General features: G+C 36.7%; 1 protein-coding gene across 5 annotated transcripts in view; it reads left to right on the top strand.

The window, feature by feature from the left end:
• Positions 1-20,924, top strand: part of ADGRB3 (adhesion G protein-coupled receptor B3) — a 466,036-nt gene that overhangs the window by 424,472 nt on the left and 20,640 nt on the right. For 4 of the 5 annotated variants that reach the window (XM_055714746.1, XM_055714745.1, XM_055714748.1 and 1 more), the window contains 7 exons: positions 1,645-1,711; positions 3,859-3,944; positions 7,373-7,471; positions 7,803-7,974; positions 15,373-15,468; positions 16,822-16,861; positions 19,415-20,058. In XM_055714746.1, the coding sequence (XP_055570721.1) occupies positions 1,645-1,711; positions 3,859-3,944; positions 7,373-7,471; positions 7,803-7,974; positions 15,373-15,468; positions 16,822-16,861; positions 19,415-20,058 (1,204 nt within the window). The remainder of the gene's footprint in view (positions 1-1,644; positions 1,712-3,858; positions 3,945-7,372; positions 7,472-7,802; positions 7,975-15,372; positions 15,469-16,821; positions 16,862-19,414; positions 20,059-20,924) is intronic. The other variant, XM_055714747.1, reaches the window with a different exon arrangement.

The raw sequence follows: 20,924 nt of genomic DNA, 5'->3' as shown, positions 1-20,924 counted from the left end.
CTTTTGAACAGCCTTTTTACTTGAGGGCATGGGAAAAGGAGGGAACAGCTCTCCCTTGGTCTTAAAGATTTTTGTGGCAGAAATTGTTTTCCTTTCATTTAAAATAAAAATGTGTTGACTTTTTTTTTCAGCACAGATAACTGAAGTTATAAAATGCATCAAGAATTTTTATGAACTGATGTTTCTAACTAAATAAACATTAATATTTTAATTACATGTCTTAGTTACAAAGAATGGTCATCCTCACTGAGTGTAAAAGTTCATACCAGTAGGGAAATGTACTGTGAACACATTTTCCTCTCTCAGAAGCCCATGTTCTCAGTCTCTTACACTAAATAACCTAGCTTTTGGAAAAATAGCAAGAAATATGCAGAAAATGTTGAAAGCATTTTTCTTTGACATTACAAAAATAATTTGAACGTTATTGTTGTAGTTGTTTTTTTCAGGTGGGATGTAGAATAGCCTGATGTATTACAGTGAAGCAGATACGAAGTATTTGCATCAATTTATCGTTCCAGAATTTAACACACTGATGCAGTCGGGTTCATGTGGCAGATTTCACATAGCTTCATTGCCACAGGAACCACTTCTACACTTTGCAGTTAGAATTCCAGCAGTAACAGACCATTAATATTATGATGTGCTTGCATTTAATTTACTTGGTTTTCAAAGGTACAGAAACAGTACTGGAAAATAAAGGAGATACGTATGATTCTGATGTGAGTGTTTCTGGATGTGAGATCAAGTAAATAATTTGAATGCATAAACTTGAGTTTTCTTATATGTAGGTGTGATCATGCATTCAAATAAATATGCAGTTCTTTGAATGTGTAATCACCAGGAAAATAGCACAGCTGCATTTACTTCAGTGTGTGAAGCTCCTGATCATTTGCAGATATGGAAAGCTTTACATGATGTTGTATCAAATATTTAGAATCTGATTCTGTAAGCATTCTGTGTCTGGAAATCTGATTGTTTCAGTGAAAGCCCTGGTACAGTTTGACAAACTCTGCAAGATTAGTAGCTCACCAGAAAATACAGTTTTTAGATGCTTTAAAATATACATTTAAATTGTTTGCAAAATATTCCAGTGAATACAGAACAGTTAGATCACACATGATTTTTCTTTAATGTGAATATTGTCTGTAAGACCTAGTTCTAGTAGCAATTAATAAATGACATATAAGAAGACATGCAAAAACCTGGGTTTTTTCTGAAGGTTTATGTTACTGGTACTTGACCTTTCACTGATTTAAGTATAGAATTGTCAGACACTGTAAGATGGAAATGTTTCTAGATGCCTACCTGGCAAGTCCTGTTTAGTTAACTCATCATAGAGAGTTTCAATAAAGATTTGCAAACTTTTTTCCTATTGTGCTCTTAATACATTTGAGGTGTTTCCATATATGTATAATTCACATTAAAACTTTTGAAACATTAACAATTTGTAATGGAAATAACTTTTAACTCTCTAAATCATCATATCACCAAAGTAATTCTTTTGTGTGTATTATATGAATCTCTGTATGTAGGATTGAATATACATTGGAAGAACCTCATACTGTAGTAATTATTAATGCTTTCTTGGCAATGCTTTATACTTATTTTTAATTTGTATTAGTTCTTCTCTAATATTCTTTCCAGCTGTTGGCTGTCTCTTGAAGGAGGGCTACTTTATGCTTTCGTTGGACCTGCAGCTGCTGTTGTCTTGGTAAACATTAATATAATTTCCAGTATTTTCATATGAACTGATGGAATGTGCTGTTTAAATCATAAAAGCTTAGCTATAGAGTAGCATTACATTTTTTCTGTAAATACTGAGCTCAGTATTGTTAAACATACCTTCATTATTTTGAATGCATGATTCATTCAATTGTATCACTTCTTTATACCAGTCATCTCTCCATGTTTACACAGTAAGCTCTGAAAGAATAATGTACTGATTAGTGGCACAGAAAACCTGTTAGAGGCATCACTGAGTTATTATCAGTAGCATCTCTGCAATTGTCACAGCCTTGTAAATTTTATTGACAGTTTTGATAAGAGTGCTGTTTGGCAGAGCATCACTGTGCCAGCAAAAGCAACAGGCAGGAACCAGCCAGCTAGTTCTCCATGGCTACTCGTTTTGAAGGCAAAGAAAAAAAAAATCATCATAGCTGGGGAACATTACTTGTTTGTCTATTAATCTTCCACATCTCTGGAAATTAGGTGTAGATATCTAATTGTAGATATCTGCAAAGTAGATTTCTACATCTAAGCTAGTTATTCCAGCCATATTTCATTGTCTGTGGAGAAAAACACACACTTCTTAGGGCGCAAATTGTCAAAAGTATTTCAGATGTCTACTTCAGGGTAAGATGAATTGCCCCCTACATGTGCCATCAGCTATCAGTCATCTGCGCTACAGTCTGTATGGATTTTTTACAATAATTTGTTTAGCTTTTTTCCCTTACAGATTTTGAATCTAATTCTTCTTTCCACTCCACCAGTTTTATATCAGTATAGTTCTATCAACACCAGTTATTTCTGATTTTCCCTTGCAGAAGGGAATCAGTCATAGTAGTCATCGAATATACAGCCATTGAGCTACATAGATTTTCCTGAAATGGATGTTTACTACTCCCACAGAGTATGTCTCATCATTGCCTGGAGTCAAGCCAGGATCCTTTTGTACAACTCACAGTCCCTGTCATGATAGAGGAGCCAAGGATGTTTACAAAAAGCCAGTCATAATTTTCACATGGAACTGTATGTTCTCTGTGTAATTGGCAAGCTTTGTTCAGAGATGTTTGAAGTTCACAGTCGCAGCTCGCCCTGCCATTAGCTAGTAGCTGTGGAAGGAGCTGTTCCATGCAGCCACTTAAGCCTAAATGTACAAAGCAAAAGAATTAATATAATGTCGACTGAAAAATGTAAATGCTGAAAATAAAGTGATAATAAGAAAAGCTGGAAAGGACTTGGCAGGACGGGCTGGCAACAGTTAGGTGTTTTGGCACAGGTCTTGAAAAATCTGTTTGAAAGGAAAAAAGGATTACCTTTTTCTAATAAAAAAACACCCAAGGAACATTCATTTAACAGATTCAAAACTTGGTATTACCTCTTTGCAGGCCATGCAGAGACAGGATGATAAAGTACAGTTCAATGATACAAATGAATAATAACAGTCATTAAGTTGTCCATTAAATGCCATTAGCATGTCCACTCGGTGCCAAAGTCTGACTGCTGAAACACTTGAATTTTTTTTTAGGTTAGGTCTTCGACCCATGTGTGTGATCATAACACCACTTTAATGAAGCTAAACAGACTTACCCCAGGCATTCATCTGGCCCAGAAAAAAACCCACCAAAAACCTGTGGTCAAACAAGGCTGAAGGCTGGTGTTTTGGTGAATGCCATAGACAATGACTGATGTGCAGGAGGACATGGAAAACCACCAACTGGTTCTGCATAAGTGGGAACACCCACATGGGCTGTAAACGCTTAAAAAGGAACACTTACAGTCACCATGTGCTCTGACTAGCTTTTGTGGCTGTGCACAACTCACATGCAGTGGTTTTCCCAGAATAGGATATATCATTGCAATTAAAACTGAGGAGGTATTGTAGCTATGTTACTGCTCAAGCTTCTGGCCAGCAGACATGTACACATAGAACTTGATACCTGGCATACTTCAAGATTCAAAAATAATCCTGTTGTGGTGTGCGTGTGTGTTACCCATTTGAGAATGCAAACTTCTGGTGTGCTCAGGGACAGTGTTACACAATTTCTGATGGAGTACTCTGAAATGTAACAGGAGGCATTTTGCAAAGTATTTTCTTTCAGGCACTGGAAGATCAACTGTTTGTTTTCTGTTTGACAGGTCAACATGGTGATTGGCATTTTGGTATTTAATAAACTTGTTTCCAGAGATGGAATCCTAGATAAAAAGCTCAAACACAGAGCGGGGTAAGCAACAATTGGGCTATTTTCAACCATATTAAAGTTGTATCACCGATTTTCAGTTACAGATACTCACCAAAAATGCTTTTGATTGTGCTTTGAACTTTTATATTGTGTAACAGTGTGTCTAACAGATTCCATTCGTCCCAAAAGCTGCTGTTGCATTATCCTGAGGGAATGCAACTGAACAAACTGAACATACTGAAACACAAGTACAACAGTATTAAGTTACTAATAATGAGGATTAAACAAATCTGAGCAGAGGTTTCACAAGAATATTACACATGTAAAGTTCTTGCAGGTAGGAAAGCAGTTTTATGAACTGTGTACTGAAAGAACCAATTATTTTTGTCTAGCTGTCCACTTTAATTACTATGGTGGGAAATGTTACTCATTTGTGTAAACTGTTATGAACTATATTTTACAGCATTATATGCCTTGCTGAGGTCATTGCTATTCTGCTATTCTGCTGTTCTGACTATGTGAAGAGTTTGCTTTTGTTCTTGCATCCATATCTACATAGATGTATGTTCCAAATTAGTGTAACAGAATTTCGAAGTAAAAAAACATGTTTAAAAAGAAAAAAAAGGTAAATGGAAATTCTGTGTTACTAGTTATTTATTTGCATTTACATTCAAATTATGTTTGTTATCATGAGAAGAAAGGATTATGACAGTGGTGGTATCAGAAACTGTTTTTCAGTGGATGACAATGATTTGGAGCACTGCAGCAGCAAACCTAGATTAATTCTGTATTAGAGAAAAATATTTCACAAGCGCATCATCACCTTCTTAATGCTTATGAAAGTATGTTTAAGCTTTGCATAATCATTGTTTACAGCTACATGTTCTAGTATTGTCTTTTGGGCCAGCTTGTAGTTACTACCACCAAAATCTGCATTTCTAGCCATGATAAGCAATGATATCTTTATTTTATGGTGTATTACTGCTATGGGTAACTTTATTACAGCTTCACTTTGAATCATTTTACCATTTCACTAACAGTAGCATTCCTAATAAGTTCAATTCATTGGTTAGATGAGCAAATTTATGATAAATACTTCAGCTGGTGTGGTTTGCGTTTAATATTAATTCAATTAAATCTTTTTGGTTTTCAGCTCTTTCACCATTATTCTGACAAATATCTACCAAAAGCTTTCATTTTGTTTCTTCTCTTTTTCTCTTTTTACATTACAAAGTATTAATTTCTTAACCTTACTTTTTTCTACATTGCTTCATCAACATTCTTAACTGTGTAATAACACTGTTGAAATCCAGAGTATTTTAAAACTACCCAAATTATTGCAAGAGTAGTAATAACTTAGTAATCACCAATTCAAATTCACATCTTATGGAATTCCAGTGATTTAAGGGGTTGAGGCAGCCACAAGTTTTGCTTTGTACATTTTCTAAGGATATCCAAGCTGAAATGGCATCATTTTTTTTTCCAGCTACTCAGTTGTCTGCTGTAGAAATCTATTTGCTTACAGTATACTTTCCTGATGAAACAAATAGCTTGCTTTCTAACACTGCACAACTTAGTAAAAAGTAATTTATTTTAAAGTAAATGGATAAAGAACTAGAAATTATTCTGTCAGAAACGATCCAGCTATTCTGGGGAAGCACGTAGATGCCCTCATCGGGAAACAATCTTAACATTTGTGATAGTATGAAATGGTGGCTTGGCAACAGCATTCCTTGATACTACTTGGCAGATGAAAAGTCTTGAGTCATTCTTTGGGGCATAGACATTGGTGCAGCATTTGATCTCCGGTAGAAAGGGCATTGTCACTCATTTCTCAAATTACCTCCTGCAAACCACGCTCAGGAAGGCAACTTCATTCTTTCTGGCAAACATTGGACTTACACCAGTCAAAAGTTCAGTCTAAAATTCAGCTGTAGAAATCATTTATGTAGGATTTAAAGCAGTGAATGGATCAAAATATGCTAACTCCATATGGGTTTTTCCACCTTAATAAGCATTTAGAGAATCAACAAGTGTCTTTGACGTGTATCAATCACTTTCCTGGCATAAGGTATAGCACACACATATGCCCAGACAGAAAGATTCTATTTAGTCTATATACACATCAAGTTCTATTACTTGCAAGATCCAGAGCCAGTCTATAATGGCAAAGAGAATAATCCGGTCTGATAACATAGATGTATTGCCAAGCAAAGACGGTTTTCCCAAGCTGAGGTTAAGCTTACCCAATTTTTCAAGTTGATTCATTAATGCAGATCTTTATTTGGTGTAAACTGGATTCACTGAGTTCTTTTCACACCCCATAGTCACCTTATACAAGGTCATAGTTCTCAATGTTTTTTTTACGGAATAAACCCTACATTTTTATGGAAAACTACTACACTTTTTTATGGAAAATCATCATTCAGTTTATCAAAATGGAAAACACTGGAGTTCAACGTTGATTTGGGCAGTATGTTAAAAATCTTGTGAATGCTGGGTTTGGCAATAAAAGGTAGCTCTGTTGGTTGAAATAACTGGGACAAAACTGAAGTGTTACCTGTCTTCACCACGTTGAGCACTTTCCAGCTGGAAATAGGTAAAGCCCCCTTCCTGTCGCATCTCAGTCAGCTGTGGTAATCTCTGGATCTGATAGCAGAAAAAGAAAGAATAGCAAAAGTCTTTATGTAGTTGACTTAGGAAGTTGAATGCATGCTGTACGTAAAAGAAAATTTAAATTCCAGGTTTTGCCCTTTAACTCTTCTGACAGGTGCTGAGGTACAATTGTCCATACAAAATGCTTTGAGCTTAATGTTTGTGTACTGTGTTTTATTAAAGTGCAAAACAGGTCACCCTTTTTTAGTACCAACTGATATTTATCTCATCAGATTCCATACATTTCAAGCCCTGTATTCAGACCTTTATATGGCACGTATAAAATCACTCCAGATCTTAGTGGGCCATTCAGGTCACTAGTAAAAATCTGACTGTACAGTACGCCCATACTGATTTGATGCTTGAATACTTTTTGCAGGTTTCTTTCCCTATTAACGCTCTATAGTTGTACTGCTTCATACTCCTCCTTTAAGTGTCCTATACTCATTCTCAAGCAAGTTTGGATACAACAGGTCTGAATAGAGGGATTTCACTTTGTGTGTCTATCCTAGCACGTGCTTATGTTTACTTCAGTGTACTGAGCAGTTTTGATCACTGGACATTTGGGGCCTTTTTTAGCTTAAATGGAAGAAATAGAGTCTGCATGAAATGAAGCCCCATAGCATTAACATTTAAAGCTAACAATAATGTAAAGTACAAAGTACAGTTTTGCAACAACATAGAGCATTCATCCTGAGTAAGTCTACTTACTTTTTCTGCATGACGTCATATTTAAAAGCTAAATTTCAGTAGCAATGTTTTTTGGTGACAATTCAATATTTTGTTCTTTTTGTGGGTGTTCTGTTTGTTTGCAGTCAGATGAGTGAGCCTCATAGCGGTTTGACGCTCAAATGTGCCAAGTGTGGAGTAGTTTCAACAACAGCTTTGTCAGCCACCACCGCCAGTAATGCCATGTTAGTCCTGATCATTTACATCTTCTTGTTACAAATCTTATACAGTGCATGTGAGACAATAGTTTGATGATGACAACTGTGTTTGCTAACACTGTATAGAGTGCTGAGCATATTTAAATACTTGTTAACGAAAAGCAAAAATATTGCAACTGTGTTTATTAACTGAATACAGGCTATTCTTTAGAACATAAAGTACCGACACTTACATTCTTATCTGTGATTTTCAAGTTAACTTGATAAAGTGCCATCCTTAAATATGTTTTATTTTAATAGTGAACTTTTACTAATTTTTTACAATATTGAAGTGCTGCTTTTCTTGTTCTTTCAATAGGGCATCCCTTTGGAGTTCCTGCGTGGTGTTGCCACTTCTGGCCCTGACTTGGATGTCTGCAGTTCTGGCCATGACAGACAAAAGATCAATATTATTTCAGATACTTTTTGCAGTATTTGATTCATTACAAGGCTTTGTTATTGTCATGGTCCATTGTATTCTCCGAAGGGAGGTGAGGAATGGCTTCCCAGTTTTCTAAAGGGCTGTGCTACTGTTAATCTCTCAACTGGTCTTTAACGTTATATACAGCTTGCTCTGCAGAAATATGTTTCACAGAAAGAGAAAAGTATTTTATGGTGAGATGTAGAGGAACAAGTGAAAGATAGAGAGGGAAGATCAAGTAATACCAGGTGCAGAATGTTAGTTTCAGTGTAAAACTGTACCCATTTAGTTCATGCTGGCTTTTAATCAGTCCCAAGTTCAGTTTATTTTTAAGTGTTAGGCTTTCCCAATATTGTGACTATGGGGAAATACTGACATCAATGTCATTTTCCTGAAGGCCAAAAGCTATAGATTTTTACAGTCTCTAAAACTGATTCAAACACAAAATGATTTCTGCTTACACTGTCCCTGAAAGAGGACACAAGGAGATAAGGTGTTATGTTGAAGAAGATCTACCCTTTCCGTTCTGCAAACTCATTTACATACTTAAGTTATAGAGACAGTGAGGATGAAGACAGATGAATGCTTTGAGAACAGCAAGGAAAAGCTAGTACCCCTGACCTGCCCTTCACAGCTCAGTGTCACACACTGCAGAATTCGTCATCACTGAAATACAATGTCAACGCTATCACACAAGTACTCTTTCACCTGGCTCTGGTGACAATTTCCCTAATCTACCTAACCTGCTAACTAACCCTACATTTGTATTGAGATAGATCAGTCTGAGAACAGTAACACAATGGCTTTGCTGGCAGATCTGTGGTAGTAGAATCATCTAGCAAAAATGAGCAGGAGGAGCTGGGCTGGAGAGCAGTAATCTGGTCCACCAGCATACCTATGCATTAGCCATCTATCAGCTTCAGGATACTCCATCCCTGGAAGTGTTCAAGGCCAGGATGGATGGGGCTTTGAGCAACCTGGTCTAGTGGAAGATGTCCCTGCCCATGGCAGGGGGTTAGAATTAGGTGGTCTTTGAAGGTCCCTTCCGACCCAAACCGTTCTATGATTCCCTGATTTACCACCACAATGAACCAAATTACACTGTCTGCTATGGTTCCTTCTGATTATCAAGAGTTACTCAAAAGCACTTCAGGACTAAGAAACCAGGAAGATGTTTCAGGAAAGGTTTGTTGCCAATGCCAAGTGGCAAATCTCACACAGTCGTTTCCCTTTCCACCGTTCACACCCTTTAAACATTCAAACTCACTATATTAATGAAAAAGAATTTATGAGTGACATATCTTATTTCAATCTTCCAGTAGTGTACCACCTTGCATGAACTTTAAATCACTATCACTATACTACACAATATACATACATGATTATCTTATCAAAGAATTAAGTTTCCAATCCTAAGGAAAAAGCTTATCAATATCTTACATAAAATAGCACTTTCCATTGTGCTGACTCCCTTCTACTTTATTCAAGCTGTTAGAGGCTATGAACTTTTGTTTTTCTTAGTTTAGCAGCTTTCATAATGGAAGGGGCTTATGTTCTTTAATACCTTTTATATATATATATATTTCTCAGGATAAAAATACGTGCAGAGTAAGACAGATAATAGTCAAGGGAAATCTATTTTATGTAAACTGTCTTGCTGTGCCCTTATTTTCTACGGCATTTTCTTCCTCCATATGATTTACATCTGTGAAAGAGGGTATTCTCATCTGTAGAACTGAAAGCCATCATTTCATATATTCTTTTAGTAAAATGTTAAGACACTGTAACTATTTTTACTTAGATTCTTTGGTAGAAAAAATGGCAGTTACATACTGGTTATTCCATCTTGTGACATTTTTATTCCCATTGGGATATATTAATAAGCCTGGAAAGGACATACCACTTCCCACTTATTGTCATAAGGAATCCTTTTGATTTCAAAATATATATCTTTAGCTCAAGGTTGCAGATGAAACCTTCAAAAACAAAGCAGTATAAAAATTATGAACTTTTGTAGACTCATAGAATATCTAAAGTTGGAAGGAATACATAAGGATCATCAAGTCTAACTCCTTGCTCCTCGTAGGACTACTTAAACCTAAATCACGTGACTAAGAGCATCATCCAGACACTCCTTGAACTCTGGCAGGCTTGGTGCCATGACCACTTCCCTGGGAAGCCTGTTTCAGTGATCAGCCACCCTCTCAGTGAAGAACCTTTTCCTAATGTCCAGTCTGAACTTCCCCTGATGCAACTTGATTCCCTTTCCTTGTGTCCTAATTCCATTTCCTCATGTCCTTTGTGAGGATGCAGAGAGGTTGTAGTGCATACCTGGTTATCAATCATTGATTTCATAAAAAAGCAGACCAAAATCCATGAGGAATTCCAAAAGTAACATAACACAGCATTGTATAAAATCAAAAATATTTGGACATTAAAATCTGCTTCAGTGCACTAATGCAGGAATTTATTTGGGAAAAAAAATGTTTTAACTGCTTAAGGTGAAATTGAACAGGCATCTTCCCACTATGCCCCAAGCCTTGAACTCAAGACATGTTTTCTACTCTAATGACAGCTATTTGCTGCAAATGCTTCATTCCCAGGGAACACTTCAATGTTGCTGAACATCTCATAGAAACATTCTTGTCTAACCCTACTCACAGGTAGGACTGTGGTGATAGAGGTGGAATTAGTCTTTTCTAGAAGTAAACTTAGTGTTGAAATTTGTAGGGTACCTTGATTTGAACCACTTTTAGAATCTTAATTGTGTGTAGGCAATCAGCTAGTTATGGTTTATTGTATTCACTCTTTTAGCAAATCACATATACATATCTCGACTAACTGCAAAGAATCATTATTTCATTTGACTACTTAAAGGAGTTGTTCCCACAAGCCAGTCTTGGCAGTTACACCTCCTGTTCCTAACACTGAAATTCTAGAAGGCATTTGGTAAAACAGCTAATTAATCTAACTACACAGTATTTTAAAAAATGACCTCAAGAGATTTCCCAATGAGGACCAAAAAGCACTTGGATATGATGTCATCCCATATCAAAAAGAGGAGGTTTTTTCTTCAGTCATGACAATTTAGGCAGAAGTAAATGTACAGAGACAACTTATTCACTACCACTAGATTATCACGAGTCAAGATGATGATAGTGGTGGTGGAAGACAAAGAAGCCTGGGCATATTGCTGTTTGAACCATATTTGACATAATATATTGAATCTTCTTTAGTCCTTCAGATATAAAGTGTAAACTGGGCAAAACATTTGACGAACTAATTAAGATAATTTTTTTTTTTCATATGGGAAAAGAAAATGAATAGAATGTTTTTCAGGAACAGCAAAGTTTTTGTAAATTTTACAAAGTATTAAAAGTTGATGCACTTGAAACTTTTTTCAACATTTTTTCAACAAATTGAAAGTTTTGTTTCAAAAATCCGTATGGTCTGCACTTATATAGACCAGCTTGCAGCAGCAAAGACATAATTGTTTACTGCAACAAGTTTCTATGCAGAAAGAGATGTAACCCCAGTAAGTTATGTTTCAGTCTGGCTCTAGACAGCCTAGCTTTCTAGCTCCAGAGACCCTTAGGTGAGTACAAGCCAAGGCAGTGGAGATCATGCACAGTGTGCAATGCAGACTTTGCACTGCACAAGGTACCTCCCCGCTGAAAGAATAGACTGTTACTTTTGGTTTTCTGTAAAAGCATTTTGCTCTGCCAGTGCCTGTCAGGGAAACCCTGCCAACTTATTTGTCACTCTTGATGACAGCTACAAAGCTATCTCAGTTATAGCCTATAGGATTGATCTAGTATTTATAGCATGCCAGCACAGGCAAAACAATAATTCTGACTGTCAGGAAAAAAAATATGGGGTGGAATATATCACCATAAAATTTGAACAAAAACGAGGACAGCCCTGCTTTACTATGCCTTTATTGTTGTTACATTACAAAAAAGACACAAACTTTTACAGTTATATATATATAAATCCCCCATTTTTGCTTTTAGCTATATTGCTATAAACATAAATGATGGAAACATTTTTTGCTTTCTTTAGTATGCTGTATTGAAGATCTTGTGTGACAAGGGCTGCATTAGGAAGCCAGGGATGTTCCCTGATTAAGACATACAACTAGAGGAGAACTAAGTGATGTGTTGCATCTATTTCTGCCCTCCATCAATTCAGAGTCCTTTGGAAAGAGATGAAATCTTTCTATACTTCTGTTTCCTAACTTCCAAGATAAATACAATACTTCTTAAGCATAAGACCTCTTAAAGACCATTTGTAAATTAGGAAAGAAAAAACGCAAAATAAGAGTTAGATATTATGCTGCCTTCTTAGCTCAGAAAGCCTAGTCGGTTTTGGGTTGGTTTTCCTCTCCCTGCTGTTTAAATAGCTGATTGGCCGTTGGAAGATGGTGAGGTGTGTGTCACAGAACAGAGCATGATAGGAGACATTAGCACTGAAGCTTCTCCATCAAAGCAAAACAGTTTGCCTGACCTGCTTGAACACAAGATGCTTTAAAGATAATTCGAATTGCACTGAGTAACTCATGTTAATGCTGGTGATGGGAGGAACCCACAAGTATTTTCTTCTTTTGCTGTGCTCTGCTGACTAGAGAGCATTTGGATTAAATGCATTATTGGCATCTAAAGCCCACATTTCTGTATTGCAGGAGAAAAATAAAGAGTACATGAGTAGGGAGAGGGTAAGTTATAAAATCTTGGAGTTGGTTACTGTTGCTAAGGAAACCACTTCCCTGGTATCCACACATTCATCACATCTGTCTCTCCTGCTCTGCCTGGCTCTAAGAAAATCTTGTAACTTCATGTTAAAAGGCAGGGGGAAGAACAAGATTATATTTCAAAGGAAAATGTAAAGACAGTGCAGCCTTTACAGACTCAAACAAGTCTGAAGAAGCAGTTTAGAAAAATAAGCTGGTATTTAGAATCAACTTTTCTGTGTCTGACATGTAAGGGCACCTAGAAGTTGCAACAGATGTCTATACAACAGATAGAGCCACATACAGCTACATTTGACGTTCCGCATGTTCAAATCATACGCTGCTTGCATGTCAAAAACATTGTAAGAAACATACACATTTAAAGGAAACTGACATGAAGATTCACCCCTTTAGCACAGAAGGTAGTAAAAGTAGGACATGAGATTCCTGAGATCTCTGGAGATATGGAAGAAGGAAGAAAATGAAGATACTGGGGAAGCTTCATGAATGCAGAAACCCCAAAATAAGGAGGCCCAGTGCATAGAGTGAGTTCACACAGTCTGTTCTGAAATAATAATGCTTTGGGGTCAAGCATCATGAGGCTTGAGATGAGATTCAGCACACCTGGGGATGCTTTAGAAGGAGAGATTTTTTTGCGTGTGTCAAATGACTGTGCCAGTGCTTACCCAAAAGTATAAAACTCCAAAGTGTGACCTGACTTCAGCATTGATAAAGTGAGAGAAGACTCGGATTAGGATTGCAACAACTGGGAGATGCCAAATTAACATCAAACACATGGAAAACCACAACAAGTGGTTAATCAGAATCTGAGTCACGATACAGGTCAAGCACACTTTACATTACCACATGCGGGAAGTCTCTCTCAGTGTTCTGAAATCAATCCAAACCTTCCCACCTTTCTTCATTCTTCTTTCTGCTCTGTATTAGTTTTCTTCCACCTGCAACAGTGGCTTATCAAGACTGCAGAGCACTCTTACCAATTTAAGAGTTGAACACTTTAAAAGGCAGGTTAATTAACACTGATAACATACAGCTGTGGGCTGGCTTCAGGGGCGGCAGGTTGGCTGACGTGGATAATGTGCAGCTGTGGCTGGTTCCTGCTAAATGGTTAAATAGCTCTAAGGACCATATGAGGATGAGTACTGTACAGGGAGAGCCCTGGAAGGGGTGAAGGAAGCAGAGAGAAGAGAGCCCCAGGTGTAGGCAAGAAGGGGAGGATGGTTAGAAGAGGAGCAGCGTGGACTGGCCTGAAGAGGATGAAGAAACAGCATGGATAGTAGATGAAATCTTGAAACCTTGTGTGAGACTGGTGGTGGTGCTGAGGCATGATAGGGCTGGTGTGGCCTAGTAAAAGCCTTGTTACAGCTGGCTAGTTTTGATAGCACTGCAATATTGTATGATTTTTTTTTATTTCATTTTTCCTTTTGTGAAAGCTTTTAAACAGCTTACAATAGAATACAATGTATTGAAAGGGGACAGCTTTTCATCAGCAACAGTTAATGAATTATCCTCTTCTGTTGTTCACAAAATGTCCATGAGTAGAATATTATTTTCTCCCTTTTAATTATTCTGAATAAGACATTAAGTAATTTCTACAAATAATAAATGGAATGTAGTTATTTGTAGGTGTTCTGTTGAGAGTACTTTCATATTCAAACAAGCAATGATATTAGATTTTGGTTTTTTATTAGAGATCACCTAAGTTCTCATTTTCCAAGTCACACTTTGCAATCAGGTTCCTAACACAGATGCTTGCATTTCTGGAATCAAAATTCATGTTTTAAAATTTTGCATTCAAAAGTTGCTTTGCTGCCCTTGCTGCATTACCTATGAGAAATCAGCAAAATACATCTGTATCCTACTGTCGGAAAATAGGAGCTGCATTTTTCTTTTGAATGTGCTTCTCAGTTGAATTACAGCTTTTTGACAAGAGTTGCATAACAGTATTTACTTAGACATACTTTCTGCCCCAAATCAAAGTAAACATAGATAATTCTTCAAATATATATGTGTTTTAGGGACAAATCTTAAAATTTACTTTATGGATCATATTAGTAAACAGTAATTTCTAAGTTCCTTTTTTTTTTTTTTTGTTTCAAGAAACCGCACTCTGTGCAAACAGTCCAATCTTCTTCTTTTGGTGCTCACACTGAAGACGTTTACCTGATCTGAAGAGCCTCACTCCTAGAAGACATATATGAGATTCCCTGTAACATGGAGTTAGAGATTATAACTGGAATCATTAACATATTTTGAATTGACTTATTCTTTAAAGTATGATTAGGAGAGCACTATGTATCAGATAGTTCTTTAACAGTTGCTACAATCTGTCAAGAATCTTACACGTATCAAGCAGAAGATACTTTTTTTTTTTTTTGCAGCGGTTAATAGTACATCTATTAATCCTGCTCTCAGACTTGTACTAAACTGAAAGAGAAGGCAAAGCCAAATCCTATGACCCAAGATAGATTTGACTTGACTGCTAGTTAATACTGATCATAGACAAATGTGGTCTTGATTTGATAGACTGACAGGCTTTGCCGCGGCCACAAAATACAGCAAATATATGAAATGGTGGAAATAAGTTTACTGCTTCTGATTTCTTAAGTATGCTAAAGAAAAGTCATGTCTTGTATTCCATACAGTTTAGTTTAATATTTAATAGGAGTAGAATATATGATGTTGCACTACAATCAGTATAAGATACTGTTTTCACAGGTTCAAGACGCATTCAGATGTCGACTGAGAAATTGCCAAGATCCAATCAATGCAGATTCTTCAAGTTCTTTTCCTAATGGACATGCTCAAATCATGGTTAGCTTTTATTTTCTTCTTTAACTATTAATTTAGGATTCCTATCCCAAAGAAAATAACTTAGTGCTGTACATGGCAAGTATGCACAGCTGAAATATTAACACAATTCTTAAGCGTAACTCTGTTTAGGTCATTATCTGCTTGCTTAAATCTCTTAGTAGGTTTTAAATTATTGGTGTGATCATTTAGCGGAGCACAGTGAATTAGTGTCTTCCACCAGTGTTCTTTATGACAAAAGATTCTTACATAACAGAATGAGAAAGTAATCTAAAAATACACTGTGACTTTTTCTGCTGTCGATGTAAAGAGCACTGATGTGTTTTAAGAGTTCTCCCTTCATGGGGCCTTGAAAAATGTTCCTCTCAAAGTAAGTCAGACAAGGAGAAGATGCTAGACATTCTAGAGGGGGAGTCTGTTTAGTGGATTGGATTAAGGAGATTGTCAGTGGCTCAGTATGCCAATTTGGATTTACTAACATTGTTAGGTGATACATTTCAACGACAATTTGTCATTGACTGTAATGAGGACAGGATCAGGCCCTAAAAAATGCAAGCCTCAGCAATAAGATGCCCTTCAAAAATGGTGACTCAGAAAGAATCCAGCCTTTGGGCTTCACAAGAAAGAGATGAATTTTATTAAATATTTTTCATGTAATAAACTTTTTGTGGAATTAAAAATGTAATTAAAAATTGAATTCTCTAACAGGATAAATAGTTTTGTGTAACTAGGAAAAGTGTGCTTGGATTTTCAACTGTAAAAATTCATTCTTAGCTCTTACAATTCATTTTTGCCTGATAAAATAAATATTAGCTGTTCTTAGGGAGTGCAAAGTTTGTGATTACATTAGTAGCAAGGATGGACAGAATGTTATATAACAAATAACCGCTTCATAACAAATTAATGAAGTTTCAGACAGGGTGGACTAATTAGATTACTTATTCACAGTAATTTGTATTGCAGGCTGTTTTTCATACTTCTGTTTATAAAATTACTATGAAAAGCTTCCTTAAAGATGATCCTTCGATGAGATGTAGAAGTTACTCTTCCATAATCATAAAAAAACTATACGCTGTATCGTTTTATTAAAATTATATACCCTACTTCCACCTATTTTATTTTATTTTTTCTGGTCAGGCAGCATACTTTGAAAACCACCCAGTTATACTTTAGGAAACTTTGTAAAGCTCTGCTGTTGTAAAACAATACACTTCACCTTCTCAGCAACAAGAAACCACTTTTAAGAGACTATGACTCTGTAAGTAGGACATTTTGGAAGCGCTAGTTGGCAAAAAGGTACTGTGGTTCAGTTTTCAATTAATAATGGCTGTCCTGTTTCGTTGTTTCTTGTTACAGACTGACTTTGAAAAGGACGTGGACATTGCTTGTCGGTCAGGTAAGAACACTGACAGAGTATTTAGCCAGCAAAAAGAAGTCTTGTGCTATTTCCTTATGAAATAAAAGCCAGAAAAATACCAGTGCTTAATTGTTTACAGAAAATATTTATAATATAAACAAAAAAGCTATGCCACTGTACAAATACATTTATTTCATTTTTTTTTACAAAAGCTTTTTGCTAGAATTCAGCAGTTGGGAAGCAGCCAAAGGTGTGATTGTCTGTTAGAAAGCAAATGGAAGGAGGGAAGTTTGGGAAGGAAGATTAACCTTAACGCAAAAAACTTTCCTCGCCCTGGTACACATGCAAATTTGAAACAGTCATTTTGCTATCAAAAAAATATACAAATAGAATATACCTTAACAGCTATGCATATGGAAGATGCATCAATTGGTGTTCAAGAGGGTGAGTTTTTTAGGACTCTAAGTGAAATCAACAGTAGCTTAAGCAACATCATATCAGGAAAATGAAATTTGATTCCACTTCAGTGGAAGAAGTTGGGTTTTTTTAAAGACACTTCAGTGGTGTGATCTCTAAGTAGTCAGCTATATCTGTTTCTGCGTATTAAAAATAGCACATTTTAAGCAAGTCACTTGCCAGTCTTTCTTAAATGAAGTATAAAATAGATGACCATTTAAACCCTATAGAAATGTTTAAATCTAGGAGATATTCTCAAATGACAGTTTTTCCAAGGGAGGCAGTCTTGCCTAGATATCCTCCGTTTTCAATGAAGAGAGAAAGAGAGAGGCGGTGTCCTCTCCACAGGGTGAGTCAGGGCAGCAGCCTGAGTTGGCTGTTCTGTGTCACCCACCTGAAGGACACCGCCTGCCTGTGCTGGCTATATGGGGAGCCAAGAAGGCAGACTTCATTACGGGAAAGTTTGAGCTTCCAGTCACTCATCCTTAAAACACTGCCAGTTTGGTTTCTTGCAACATGGCAATAGTTCCTCCACACAGATTAGTTTTTAATATGCACAGGTGTTTTGAAGGAAGCAGGACCGTACACTGTAATGCAAAGGTATGTCTGCCACCATCCAGTGCAGACAAACATCCAGCATCAGTGCATGTAGCTCCTACTTCTTACAGTTGCCAACACAGCTCTGCAGCACAGAGAGCCCTGTCAGCGTCATCCTTAAGGAGATGGACTTTGAATACATTTATGAACAAGCTTTACTAGATAAATGTTCAAATGCAGTTTCTTTTAATGGAAGACTTAAGATAGGTCACTGTTTGAAGTGTCTTAATAAGTGTGCTAGGAAATAATGAAACAGCCACACTGAAGCTGGGTATTTGTGCACTGTTGTTTAGTGGTAAATTGCTCTTTTCATAATGGAAAAAAGAGGCAGTTCTGTGTGAGGTAGGAGAGCGGGATGCCTTATGAGGTGCTTGCTGTGGAACATGGCAGTAAACTGACAGGTACCAGGGTATCTGGGTCATCAGAGCCCTCAGGCTACCAAAAGGGATGTAAATGTAACATCTGAGATACTTCAAGTTGTCTTATTGTCTCAGCCCATGAGCTGGATTCTATTGCACAAACTAGCACTGGTGAACTAAAATATTTTCAACTGGGGCAAGAAAATCTTTGCACCTAACTGGAATAAGCCCTGTAATTGGTTGCTTTAATTTTTTTCCTTCTTATCTATCCTTTTTCTTTCATTACAAATGTTGAATTATAGACTTATATTTATTTTTTAAGATCAATAACTGTGATTTAATAGATGCTTTGCTTTTGAACGCATTCTTCAGTGCTCCTGGAAATTTTGTATTCTATGACATGATTAATAACTTTTACATGTGGCACTTACCGCAACAAAAAATTGCTGGGTGTTGCTACAGATTTGACCAGGAAGGTTTAGGCCTACAACAAAAGTGGATTATGGCTATTTTATGAGACATGTTTATATCCTTTATAACCTTTACAGATGCAGCAAAATATGTCTTCCTAATACCAACAGAATTTCATCCCAATGTGGTTACTTTTTCGTCACTTTTAGTTAAAAAACAATTTAACACAGAAAAGCTTTAAAAAGTCAGTGAAAAGAAACATTTAGGCTCTCAGGAACATATGTTCATAGTTATAATCTTATGGTAGGTCATTACAATGGATTGACAACTTGATTCTGCCTTACAATCTGTTTGACATTTTCCAGGAGGTTGTGTGGACTTAATAATGGCAGTACAGATGTCGTAGTGTAATTTTTTTGGAAACCCTTAATTGAGTTCCCCATGGCAGGCTTTTGCTTAAGTTTCAGGTCACCTAAGATCTATGTAAAACAGTAGAAATAGATGGAGTGTTTTCAATGTATATAAGTGGCTGAGGCTTAGTCAGAGGTCTGTGTCCATTATACATGGCAGATTGAGAGATGTTTTCATAGAAAAGAAACCACAAACCATCTCAAAACAATATTTATAGAACAAAAGTTATTATGTGGATAGAAAAAGAGTTAAGAAGATGCATTGGTAAGGGGAGCGCTGCTAAATAATGCCACCAGAAAAAGCAGCATTAGGCAGACACAGTTTCATGTTGTAAGAATTCTGTTCTCTGGACCCACAGTTCTGCATAAAGACATCGGACCTTGCCGAGCAGCTACTATAACAGGAACACTTTCTAGAATTTCACTAAATGATGAAGAGGAGGAGAAGGGACCAAACCCTGAAGGAATGAGCTATTCTACCTTGCCTGGAAACATCATCTCCAAAGTCATCATCCAGCAACCAACAGCTCTCCACATGCCTATGAGTATGAGTGAACTGGCCAATCAGTGCTTGAAAAAAGACAACAGTGAGCTGCGGAGGACTGTGTATTTATGCACTGATGATAATTTGAGAGGTGCGGATATGGACATAGTCCATCCTCAAGAGCGGATGATAGAAAGCGACTATATAGTCATGCCCCGGGGCTCAGTAAATACCCAGCCATCACTGAAAGATGAAAGCAAAATGAATATAGGCATGGATACATTGCCTCATGAAAGGCTGTTGCACTACAAAGTTAATCCAGAGTTCAATATGAATCCCTCTGTAATGGACCAATTTAATATCAATTTAGACCAGCATCTTCCCACCCAAGAACATATGCAGAATTTACCATTTGAGCCCCGCACAGCAGTGAAGAATTTTATTGCCTCAGAGCTGGATGACAATGCAGGATTATCAAGAAGTGAAACTGGATCCACAATATCAATGAGCTCTTTAGAGGTCAGTGGTTGCATAAACAAATTGCATGCTCTGGTGTTCTAATTATATGGTAAGACAATAAATTGTGTCTTGTTCTAAGGGGTGAAGCTAATGTTTTATTTCAGTATAAATTACTGTTTGGGATCATACACTGTTTTTCACTTTTCTCATATTATCAGAAGCGTTATTACCTAGTAAACAAGATAAAAGTTTCAGAGCCAGTCTGTATAAAACTGTATAGTTCTGGAAATTTAACATTCCACACAACTGCAAAGGATTTTGTGACCTACCAGGTAAAGTCCACTGGAAAATACTGTGTTGCTATGAGAAGAAAAACTATTCCTGTGAGAGAAGAGTGATAATCATTGACTCTACCTGCAAGCACATGCAGTTGAAAATATTTGCCATTTTATTGCTGACAATCATATCTGTCTCAGATATCATAGGTCTGATTCTGCTCTCACTAGTGTAAATCTGGGATTCTTCCATCCAACAGTTCATCATTTACTGATTTAGGGTTTTTGCACGTGTGTGCAGGCATTAATAGAACTGATGTGTGCAATAGGTACAGGTGGACATCATGTGGAGTATGCTAGATTCCAGTCAGATCACAAAAGTGAACTGAAAAACTTTTAAAAGGGATCCAGTTCATTACTACAATCTTTCTGTGGGATTTAAAGATTATAAAAGTGAAAAATATTTGCATCATTTCTGAAGACCTAAGTGTCAAATACTGCCATTCCTATTAAACTCTTACACAAAATCACTAGCAAGGTGGAGTTAGTTTCATACTTGGGCCCCCTTAAGAACTAGAAATAAATTTCACCAGCATTTCAAATATTATGAAACACAGCATTTGGTGGGAAAGAAAAAGACAATGAGAAAAA

This window comes from Falco cherrug, chromosome 6 (assembly GCF_023634085.1).
Source record: "Falco cherrug isolate bFalChe1 chromosome 6, bFalChe1.pri, whole genome shotgun sequence".
Classification (NCBI taxonomy): Eukaryota; Metazoa; Chordata; class Aves; order Falconiformes; family Falconidae; genus Falco; species Falco cherrug.
The sequence above is the reverse complement of the archived record's forward strand: the minus strand, read 5'-3'. Positions and strand labels throughout refer to the sequence as shown.